Source organism: Lissotriton vulgaris, chromosome 1_1 (genome assembly GCF_964263255.1).
Source record: "Lissotriton vulgaris chromosome 1_1, aLisVul1.2, whole genome shotgun sequence".
Classification (NCBI taxonomy): Eukaryota; Metazoa; Chordata; class Amphibia; order Caudata; family Salamandridae; genus Lissotriton; species Lissotriton vulgaris.
In genome coordinates this window covers 2017914110-2017926233 of record NC_141685.1, presented here as the reverse complement: position 1 = coordinate 2017926233, position 12124 = coordinate 2017914110, and the positions used below count along the sequence as shown (strand labels likewise).

At 46.7% G+C, this 12124-nt stretch overlaps 1 protein-coding gene across 1 annotated transcript in view; it reads left to right on the top strand.

Annotated features, from left to right (window-relative positions):
• LOC147751542 (uncharacterized) overlaps positions 1-12124 on the top strand; it is a 785370-nt gene that overhangs the window by 572001 nt on the left and 201245 nt on the right. Inside the window, exons 7-8 of the mRNA XM_086938708.1 lie at positions 4012-4061; positions 6953-7031. Coding sequence (XP_086794834.1) covers positions 4012-4061; positions 6953-7031 — 129 coding nt within the window. The remainder of the gene's footprint in view (positions 1-4011; positions 4062-6952; positions 7032-12124) is intronic.

The following is a 12124-nucleotide window of genomic DNA, read 5'->3' as shown; positions in this document are numbered from 1 at the left end:
GAAGGATCACATCTCTGTCTCTGTAGTTCAGCACTCTAGCTATCATAGGGCGAGGAGGCGCCCCGGGTCTCGGCTGGCCACCCGGCACTCTGTGGGCCCGCTCAATAGAGAAAAAGTTACTGAGGCCCTTCGGTTTTAAGTGATTCAGCACAATGTTCTCTACAAATAGGTCTGGGGCCTGATCCTCCGATTTCTCCGGTATTCCAAGAATTCGGATATTATTCCTCCTATGACACCCTTCATACTCGTCCAGCTTCCGACACATTTCCTCACGGGCCGCTTGCAAGGCCCAGACCTCCCGTTGCACCTCCGCCATGTAGTCAACTAGGCTGGATGTCTTAATGTCTAGCGATTTAACTTTTTCGCTCGTCTTGGCATGATCAGCTCCCAGTAAGTTAAACTCCAGTTTCACTGTGTCCAACTTATTGTCCAATGCGTCCATTTATTCCACCATAGAAGTCTGTACTTTGTTGATAGCAGCCATGACATCGGCCAACGTGGGTTCCACTGCCTCTCCCAAGGAGTCTCCCCCAAGCGGCAGAGACTTCCTCCGTTCCACTGGCGAACCCTTGGCCTGTGCATATCTGTCCATCTTATTGGATTGTACATTCTTCAACCCTCTTCCACCCCGCGAGGGGGACTTTTCGTTGTCCGGTTTAGACACCATTAGCGGGATCGTAATGGCCGCCGCTTCCGTGTTCCAAAGCAGGACTTCACTGCTTGGACTTTGTATCACACCTCAGTCGTGCATACAATACGCAGCCTGTGTTTGTGGTGCAGCGTCGGTGGTCTCCGATGCCGCAGCTTTCCAATGGGCGATAAGGAGGTCCACACCCGTTCCGAGCCGGAGCTTCCGGTGACGCAGGCCGCTGTTGTTGCATTAACATCCAGCTCAGAGGCTCACCACAGCTCCCGGACTCCGAAGGCATCAGGCCCGAATCTTTCGATGCCGCTCCGGAGGGGTAGAAACATCCCAATTTTCGGCTACTATTATCTTTTCGACTCAACCGTCGAAGTTCACTTTCGGGTGGCAGGATCAAGACAGGATAGACTTAATGGAGGAGCGGGCTCTACGGAGCTAAGGTCTCACGCAGCCATCTTGGTCCCGCGCTTAGCTCCTCCCCCTGATTAATATTAATGGTTTTTACTATTAATTTCACACTTGCATGTTATAGAACAAATAGAAGTGGCAAAAACCTGCATCAAAAACAATAACCAACAGTAACACATAAGTTTTGTCTTAACATCAGACAGTTAAAAAAATGTGACTGCAGCAAACTAGTCTCTGCTAAGTCTTCAGCAGCCTCCTCAATATAGAAGAGATATATATAAATTCCAGTTCTGTATCATCTAAATCCTTAAAAAACAGGTAGGCAATATCTTAAACAATTAGGATTTCAGAAGTGTAAGAGAAAAGTAACTCTTATTATCAGAGTAGTCCAGAAGGGATTTAAATGGCAACAACAATTTAGTACAGTAAGGCCATCAGGGTACTCAAGTGTCAGAATCAGCCACCATCCTTAGAAGAATATCTCTTTGGCTCTCTAGCCTTCTTCTTTTGTTAGAACGCTGTCTCTGCCATCCCTCCACAAAGGTGTGATCTTCTGCGGTCGCGCAGGTTTTGTTTGAATAGTTTCAGGATTTTCACCACTTCTTCTCTGGTTTTTACTGGGTACCAATCTCATTGGGAGTTTTTCATTTTGAAGATATAAGGTGACATCTCTAATCTCTCTCCACCTGTTGAGTGTATAGAGTGACACAGGTTGAAAAATTGAAGTAGCATCTCCCTCGAAAGAGATGGTGTCTAATTTTCATGGTACAGCAAGAATGTCCTCTTTGATGGAGAAGAATGACCTATGCCAATTTTATTAGTAATCTGAAATGATTCTTAAGATGCGTTGTAGCATCATTGGCATTTTGTGCGTTAGTTTCTCAATGTGCATTTGGAGCTCAGTGATCAGCACTTTTTATTCTTCTAATTCCTAAGTTAGTGCCCTGAGAATGGATTTCAGAGTACTCAAGTTTCAGTTGTTTTGATAGGTGGTGCTGTCTATTTTTTCTGACACACCAGCATGATTGTGGACCTACTGCACCACAGAGAGCCCCAGGTAGAAACTAGAATTTAAATGTTTTGAAGATAAAGTTCTAGCCGAGAAAAGGGACTTTGGGATCTCTTGGTTCTTTGCAATAATATCTTCCTACATTTTTGAATCAGGAGTTAAATATCCCCTTTTATTGAGGATGCTCGCATATCTCCAAGGATAGAAGTCTATGTTGATGTACTATCATCCGGACCAGAGATGGTTCTTATCTCTCTCCCAGACGATTTCTGATTAGACATTGCTTCTTGTATTGAGGGAGTAGTGTTTATTTTTGGTAAAAAACACTGAAGCTGATGTAGAGTTTCCTCTGGTCTGTTTTAAATAAAATAGTTAGCAACAGTATACATATTTGGATAGATTGGTGCCAAGAAGATAGTCCCTGTCAGATCAATTGAATCACATACTGTTCTGGCCGTTCAATTTTGTCGATGGTAGTAGAAACAAAAAACAAGAAGCAAGCAAAAGCAGTCAATGTATTAAAGAGGGTAATTTATGTGATTTTAGGCAAGGCTCTTGTGAGAAGAGCCCTGCAAAAACATTCTATTCTTCGTGCTCCTACACACCCCTGGCTTATCATACTACAAAAACAGAAATATGTAAACTACTCGGCCCACATTTCAATCGACCCACCATTCAAGACTAGGTATATGCAAAATTTGAGAAGAGAAAAAGAAACAAAGGACATGGCGAGGATTAGCCACCCCTCAGAGTCTTTGCTATGTGCTGATCAAGCTGTGTTGCATGTGGGACATAATAATCCCCTGGCAATCCAACCACTGCCTGATCAGAACAAATGTGGAGGCTGGTACTGAATCACTTATCCCACTCTACCTTTCCTGATGTTTTTATGCAACTTCTTCCTTCATGGTATGTCTCTGATTAGCACATTGGCACTTAGCACCCGTGCCACAGTCAGCTGCTTTGTTTCGAAATTATTGGGGAGCGAGTCTGCGTAACTATTCCATCCATCCAGAGAGAATTTTTTGGGTTATTTTTCGGCACTCCAGCTATCTTCCTGTGCCGGCCTTGGTAACCATTTTGAGTTGATGCAGAGACAGGGTGTGGGGTATCTTCCATGTCAAATCTGGGAGGATTTATGTATTCTAAATGAATAATATTTGCACCATCCAGATGCACTGCTGTTTGTTAATGCAATATTAAATTCTTGGTCTGACTAGACTGCATTCTTCCAGAACCGGAGAGCCATTCTCAGAGCCTGCCCACCAAAGTTCAGTGAAGAGACACCCAAGTGTGTATGTGTCATGGTCACGTCCCTTTGTAATTGACACACTTTAACCAAAATTGCATCTATTTCCATTTTGAAAACATTTGCAATTTCACCCACACCTAGTGAGAGTCAAAGCTTTAGGTAACATTGCATATATCAACACCAGCGACACTCTAAATGTGCTCACTCAAATGTCTGCTTTTCTATCAAAGTCTTTAGGAGTAGGATTAGCACCATTGATGTGCAGTCTCTTTGAGTTCACACCCTCAGCACTCTATTACAGAGTGAAATGAGGTAGAGAAAAATTGGGTGGAGTTGCCATTGTTACCCTTCTCATAGGTATTAGGAAAGGATGAAAGGTCTCACTGCTGTCCTGGAATGCTTCGCCCTCTTCCGTATAATGGTAGCTAATCTTGAGTTGAGGTGAGTTGAGCAGTGAACTATACAATATTCAAACCACAGTATCACATGTTTCTGGTTGGTTTTCCATCTTCAGGTGAACCATGTTTTATAATTCCTGCCTCCACCTACTCTATGAAAAAGCCAGCACGTAATTGCTTTGAGAAACGGCAGAATTTCTTACTGGATCTGATCTATTGTTTCTCTGCAAGCCAAAGCGATGTTGTTTGAGAGAAATGATCAGTTATTGACAACATGTCTGTTTACTTTTCTGTGCTTTAGATCGAAGAGTTCCTCGACTTTCCAGGGATAGCTTCGGGCAAGGCATTTAGGTAGGTCACTTTCATGAAAACATTGTGTTGTTCTTTATGTCATATTGCTAATTACCCAGGCAAGGCCTCATGTGGTAGGTCAATTAAGCCTTATAAAACAAGCTCTGCATTCACACGTTAGATTGTGATCATTCTTGCCTGTAATGCAAGGGATTGTATCGAGATGCTACCACACAAAATGTATTCATGTGTATAATGAATCAGCCACTAAGCTCACATTTATTCTTCTGAGGCAACAGCTGAACAACCGACACTCTAGATCTAAAAGCAGCAAATTAGTACATTACCACCCAAACAGATCCAGAAAGTGGCATGAGCATTCACCATTATAGAATATCATTGTAGATTTTGATTAATTAAACAACCATTTATTGTGACTTAGGTTAAGTGAAAGCTACGCATGGCACTGATCCCTCATGGGCATAGATTCACCAAAATGCCAGGGGTAGCTGAACGGAACATCACACTCTTTGACTTCAATAAAATCACAGGGGACGTTGTCCCATGACCTCTGGTCCTGAATATTCCCAGGAAGTTATGTCATATAAGCTTAACCCTGATGATATCACTATAACTGACATTGTTGAAGTTCCATAACTGCATGTTTAATATAACAGTACACCACAAATAAATGTCTATCTTAGATACTACCTATAATTTAGTTACAGTTTTGTTTCCATTGGCATTAGCCAAGCACAAGTGTAAAATCTTCTCAGGCCTGGGAGGAGTAAAAAGAAGCCAAAGACATGCATTTGCAAAGGGCAATCTAGTCCCCCTCATGGAGTTCTGTATCACGGAGACCTCCGTACAGGGAGAATCGATTCCAAACTTGTAAATTATATGATTTTCAGTGGAATCTGCAAAGAAAACTGTGCAAAGTGCGGATGTTCACGTTGATTACGATCAGCACTGTGGAATTCCAAAATGTAGTAAAATTACACTCTGATGTCGAGTTAAAAATAGGAATTCTGTTTTACTACTATTTTTTTACCGTCCATGTACTGAATAGGAACCATTCTATTGGATTGGCATATATTATTGCTTTTTGGTAGTATATTTTGATTCATGATCACTTGTAACTTAGGGGGTCATTAGGATCGCGGACGGACTTGCGTCCGTCCGCGACCCCAGAGCAGGAGGGAACCTCCGCATGGCATGCGGAGTTCCCTCCTGTGCAATTAGGATGTGACCGCAAGGGTTGCGGTCACATCCTCTATTTTTAACATTGCGGCAGGTGGGGCTTTAAGCTGCACCCGCCGCAATGTTAAAAATGCACACATTGCATTTGCATGCAGTAAGAGGCAGGCACCGCGCGGTGCCTGCTGCTTTCTGCATGCAAATGCAGGGGGGTACCATAGGTACCCCCCATGTGCACCCCCCAACCCCCCTTCACCTAGGGGGCCCGCAACGGGCCCCCGCAGTGAAGTTCCGTATGCTTTTCCGCGGCGGAAAACCCGCCGCGGAAAAGCATCATTTACAGGCCATCCTAATATGGTGGACGGTGTCTGGAAGACACCGTCACCATATTAGAGCTTTTCCGCCGCGGTTGTAAGCCGACCGCGGCGGAAAAGCTGCGGACGGAAACCAGGACCCACCAGCCATCCTAATGTGGCGGTGGGTCTTTGGTCAGTCCGCTGCGGTTTTTCCGCATCCTCTGGGCCGGTGGTGCCTTCCGCCGGCCCCGAGGATGCGGAAAAACCGCGATCCTAATGACCCCCTTAGTCTGGGACGTGACCTCCGCTCCTCTCGCGGAGTTTGAGGAGTTTTACGCACTCCCCGTTATGCAGAGCTCACAGATTTCAGAAAATCTCCAATCTGCAGAGTTTTTTTTCCTTGCTCGCACTCATCAGCATCAAATTGGCGAGCGTGAGCAAGGATGATCCACCTCCCTGCGAGATTAGTCCTCATTCACGCTCATCAGCGTCAAGTTGGCGATCAACCGCCAGGGAAGATTTCTACAACGAAGGCGGTCGGATTTCTCAATGCGAGTGGCCGCGTATGCTTGCGGTCGCTCGCGTTCAGAAACCGTCCATGGACCGAATATTAACTATTCTATTGTATTGGCATATATTACTGCTTATTGGTCGTATATTTTGATTTATGATCACTTGTAACTAAGTCTGGGCAGCGACCGCTCGCATTGAGAAACCCTCTCTTTGTGTTAAGAAAGCGACCACTCGGGTAGAAAATCATCCTCAAGCAGCAGAAAGGAAGCAGCGCCCACTTGCTCTGTGCATAGTGCCGTTAGCTATAATTTCACAGTGTGGACAAACACTCGGCACAGAAAATTATCGCAAACAGCATTTTTTCGAACCCAATCTGCCGCTTGCGGAGCTCCGCGTAGCCAACCAGAGCTTTTTTTGCACTTCGCAAACTCTGTTCAGGCTTACTTGTTACCCACTGTGACTCATGTGTAGTACAGAGGAAAATATTTGGTTCAAACATGTCATTACTGAACAGTCAATATGGTATCAAGTTGTTTAAAAAAATGTTTTTACGTGTTGCTTTTTTTATTTAGTTGTGAATGTGCTTTGTGCTACTGAATTTATATATTTTGGTCACAAAGGTACTGCCAGTGGTTAAGGGGCAAGCTAGTAGTTGCATCTGCAACCACTGGTGACCCCTAAAGGAATTAGTCTACCATAGATCAGGAAACATCTTGTGGTTCCCTATGATCAGCGAGAAAGTAGCCTGTCCAAATTTTTAAAACTTCTTCAGGAACTTCACTGGCTGTCAAGCTCACAGTCAAAAGACCAGCCAAGTCTGAAAAAGGCAAACGGGCACACGTTTGCTAGAGACACGAAAACCTTCCTGTACTCGGCATGCAACGTGAACGTCAACTATTTATATGATCACAAACATTTTGAACTGATGCTTTCTTCTTTTTTCAGGACACTTATTGAGCTAAAAAGCTACAGTGAGAGAGAGGAATCTGAAAAGACAGAAAAAAGATCTCCACCATGTAACCCGGTAAAAAGGTTTCCCTCTTCACTCGAAGTTTTAAGTACAAAAGAAGTACAGAAATCAGAAATAATTTTTGCATGCACAAAATACGTAAATTGTTCCTATTTTTGTGGAATTAAGTTTTCAGCAATTAAAAAGCAAGGTCTTCATAGAAAATCCTTCTCTTGGAAATAATGGCCGAGATTCTAAACGTTGGAATAACTATGAATAACATGCTACTTTCCTACATAGAATTTTAGAAAGGTATTCATCTTTTATTTAGTTACTTTTATGGTGTGATATTTGACACAACTTTCGAGCCCATTGTCCGACTCATCTGTGGATTAATCATTATTCCTTACTATGATTCCAAATGCGGAATTTTTGACAGGGTTGACATATGTTTCGGAAAGCTCAGAAAGCATGCATGCTAAAACATTCGCCTGCAAATTTCCATCAGTTCAGTCTTCTGCTCAGTTTAAGTGTGTTAATTTTGCAGCCCTTTTTATCATTGGCCTACATTTGTGAATCATTAAAGTTTCATACCTTGTCATATTTATATTTTTACGAGGCTTTCATGTAACACCGACCTTATACTTATACTTACCTGTAACAATAATGAGAATCGGCAATCACGGGAAGCCAGGCACTTAGCCGGAAAGAGATCAGTTTTCGGTGACCAGGCTGATATGGGTAACTAGAGAGAGCTGTTGGGCAATGAAATTGAATTGGAGGAGTATAGGTGGGCATTTAGGTTTTTCAGAAAATCACTCTGTAATGTCTGGTCTTCCCCCTTCAAGTACACACTGAAGCCTGTGTAGTGGTAACAGGTATTTATTGGTATACAAATACAATTCTCCTGAGCCAGGGCGCCGAGCGTCTTGCTATGCCTAGCTCCGGTCGCCAACTGCCAATTCCCGTTTCGCGCCTTCGCTATATCTCGCTTCTGCGCATGCGCGCGCTCCTAACGCTCCGGTCTATGACGTGACGCGTCATCGCGTTCGCGTCATAGACTAGAGCGCACACCACATATCTCCCCCCTTTTAATATGAACAAAACAACAATCCCCCCCCCATCAAGCTGGGTGTCCAGTGGACAAAGTCATAGTCTATGGGGGCGCAGGGTCAGGCCCCTCCCTACTGTCCATCCATTACAAAGTCCCTGTATCGCAAGGGCGCCGTGACAGGCCTGCCACTGCGGGTGTGTCTTACCGGCATGTTCTCCTTCACTTCAGACTCACACCGTGATTTCTCACCATCTCTCGAATCTTCTCTCTGTGTTACGATCGCTGGTGCCTCTTCTCTAACAGTTGACCCCTGATTGGGTGCATCTACCTCATTGTCTACTTCTGCACCTTCCCACTGGTCCGCCCCATTTGGCTCTGGTTGGGGCATTGCTACTTGGCTGTTTATCGATGTCTCGTCCTCCTCTGACTTGGGCCACCTTATTATCTTGTTAACTCTGGCCATGCGGTCTTGGGACCACACCTTCCCGTCGCTAAGGAGTGCCGCTCTGCCTCGCACCTCCTTGACCTGTAGTGGCTGGCTAAACTTGCTTTCGCCTTTCCTTTGCATGGTAGGGAGTTTGACCCTGACCCACTCCCCTTCTTCCAGGCTTGTCTCCTTTACATTACGTCGGTTGTTGTAGTGGGCGGCGTAGATCTTCTGGGCTTTCTCCAAGTTGTGCTGCACCACTGCAGGAGACCACTTGCTGGTGATGGTCTTTTCCCTCCACACTACGTTGTCACGTGTGAATGGATATCGGCCTCTTAGTACCTGGAAGGGGCTGTACCCCACGGCCGTGGGGGTGATTCTGTAGGCCCACAGCATACTCATCACTTCCGTCTCCCAGTCTTTTCCCTGCGAGATAGCAGCCTGTATGGATCCCATTAACACGCGGTTGAACCGCTCCACTTGACCATTGCAGGCCGGATGGTACACAGCTGTGTGCCTCGATTCAATCCCGTTCCTTCTCATAAACCGGACCCATTTATCCGATACAAATTGTGGACCATTGTCACTGAGGATAGATTTTGGTATGCCCTCTCTCAGGAAGACCGATGATAGAAATTTCAAAATGGTGTCCGTTTCCATGGACTCTTGTATGTCCACTTCAGGCCATTTGGAGTACTTGTCCATGATGACACATATGTATTTGTTCACTCCTCTGCTGTCCAGGATGGGCCCTAAAATGTCTATGGCCACATTTTCCCATGGGCCTTGAGGGGTGTCGAACTTCCCTAGTGCCGGTCTGAGGGGACGTAACACTTTGTCTGCTCCCTGGCACTGTCCACACTCTCTCACTTGTCTTTCTATTTGTGCGTCCATACCCGGCCACCAGTACATCATCTTGACTCTTGCCTTAGTTTTCACTATGCCCAAATGACCCTCATGTAGCTGCTCCAACAGTTTGGGTATAAGGGACTCCGGGGGCACGACCCTCTCACCTCTATACAAGAATATACCAGAATCACTTACGGACAGTTCCTCCCTCATTTCGAAGAACCTCCGCACTCCTTCTGCAAGCATTTTTTTGTTCGGCCAGCCGGCGGTGAGGTGCCTTTTCACCTCCATCTTCTCCTCGTCCCTATCGTAGGCAGCCTTCCACTCCTGAGCGCTGATCGTTGTCTCATGGTCCTCCATGCTGGCCACCATCTCTTCGCAGTCCTGGGCATCTTCCGGCGCTCTTTCCATGGCCGCAGCCCTGCTGAGGTAATCCGCAACCCTGTTTTGTGTCCCAGGCAGATACTCCACATCATATGTGTAGTCCAGCAGTTTCAAGGTCATCTTTGCAATTCTCGGGGTCGCCGTATCATGCCCCGAGGAAGTTAGAACTTTCACCAGTGGCTTGTGATCTGTCTGGAGTTTAAATCTGGTGCCCCAAATGAACTGGCGAAACTTGTTCATTGCCCAGGTGACCGCCAGCATCTCTTTTTCGATCACACTGTACCTCTGTTCAGTTGGGGACAGTGCCCGGGAGGCGAAGCTGATTGTCTCCGTAGACCCATCTTCTCTCACTTGCGCCAAGACCGCCCCCAAACCTTTGTCGCTCGCATCTGTGGTTACTATGGACTTGCCATCGGGCATGAATCCTTGCAGTGGGATGGCCTGGCTGATGCAATCCTTGACGGTGTCAAATTCTAGTTGGGCTTCCGCATCCCATTCAAATTTGGTCTTTTCCCTAGTTAGTTGCCTCATTTTGTGTGTTCGGGTGGCGAAGTGCCTCACGAATTTACTATAAAACTCAGCCATTCCCAGGAATGACCGCACTTCTTCCTTTGAGCCTGGGGCCTTGGCTTTCTTGATGGCTTCCACATTCTGTACCTTCGGTGTGATCCCATGCGTCCCTATTTCGTGGCCCAAGTACGTCACGGCCTGTGTTCCAATCCGGCACTTGCTCCATTCCGCCGTCATGCCCTTGTTCTGCAGCACCCCGAGGACTCTGTGCAGCTTTTTGTCGTGATCACCTTTGGATGAGCCCATCACCAGGATGTCATCTTGAAAATACTGCACCCCCGATATGTCCTTAAACAATCTGTGCATGAGCTTCTGAAACACAGCCGCAGCGGAAGCTAGGCCAAAGGGCATTCTCCGGAATTGGTAACAACCGAATGGTGTTATGAAGGCCGTGTACCTCCTGCTTGCCGGGTGGAGCTCAATCTGGTAGTACGCTGACGTGAGGTCTATAGTAGTGAAATGAGTAACGCCTTTCGTTTTCGCCAACATCTCCTCTATTCTGGGGAGCGGAAACCTCTCCACTATGAGATTTTTATTGAGTTCCCGAAGGTCCACGCAGAGGCGGACCTTGCCGTTGGGTTTCCTGACCACCACCAAGGGCGAGAGCCACTCTGCACTGTCCACCGGCTCGATGATGCCCTGATCCTCCAGTCTCATCAATTCTTGATGTACCAGATCGCTCGTGGAGATGGGTATGTTCCGGACTTTGTGCACTACAGGCACAGCTCCTTCCTTGAGGATCATTTTGTGTACGAAATTGTCCAATTTGCCCACTGTGCCCTCGAAGACCTTCGGGTATGCTGATCTCCAATCTTCATCTCTGTCAAGGGGCCATTCATCTGTCAAAAGAATCTGCTCCTTCCCCCCAGGGTTGAGGATGATGCCCAGGTCTCCTGCGTCTCTCCATCCCAGCACAGATGGGCCTTTTTCCGCCACGTACAGGGTGCACGTGGCCGTCCTTCCTCTGAATTCAAATTCAAAGTCCCGGCATCCCACTAGGGGGATGGCGTTCTCCGTGTATGATATGGGCCTGATGTCCGGAGGCCATAAGTCTGGCCCTACAACTGGAGCGAAATCTTCTTCCCAGATGGACTTTTGCACGATGGTCCAGGGAGATCCTGAGTCCACCGCCACGTGTACTTTCACCCCTCCAATGAGCATGTCCGTGCGGGGTTTGTCACTTCTCTTCCCTGCCACCTCCAGCACTTGGTCCTCGATGCACAACACCAAATCACCATCGTCCACTTCATCTTCCCCGCTCACATCTACGGCTGCTGCTTCTACACACTTGACCGAGGATTTCGACCCTTTCTTCCGACATACCTTTTCGAAATGTCCGGTCAAGCCACAGAACGCACACCTGGCGCGGAAGGCGGGACATCTTTGGTCCTGAGCCGAGTGCGCCGTGCTGCCGCATCTGTAGCACGCGAATTTGCTGCTGGGGCTGGAGCGACTCGTCTGCTTTCCCGCTCCTCTGGTGTCTTTCCGCATCTCTCCGTACCTGCCCTTCGGGTTGCTGGAGTGGGGTACCTCGTCGATCTTATTAATCATTTGCCTTGGCACACTCTCCCTTTTCGCTGCATCTGCTCCTCGCTTGGACATCTCTGCTTTCTTGACCATCGCCACCACCTCCTTGAGAGAGGTTTCGTTCATTGCCCATAACTTATCTTGAACGGCTCTGCAGGTCGTGTGCATCACGATCTGGTCTTTTATGTATTCGTCTTGGAGAACACCATACCGACACGTGATGGCCAAGCGTCGTAGAGCTGCCACGTAATCATCCACTGATTCACCCACTTCTTGCTTTCTCTGCTGAAAGTTGTAGCGATCTATGGAGACGCATACTGCTGGACGGTAGTGGCTGTCCAGATCATCGATTGCATT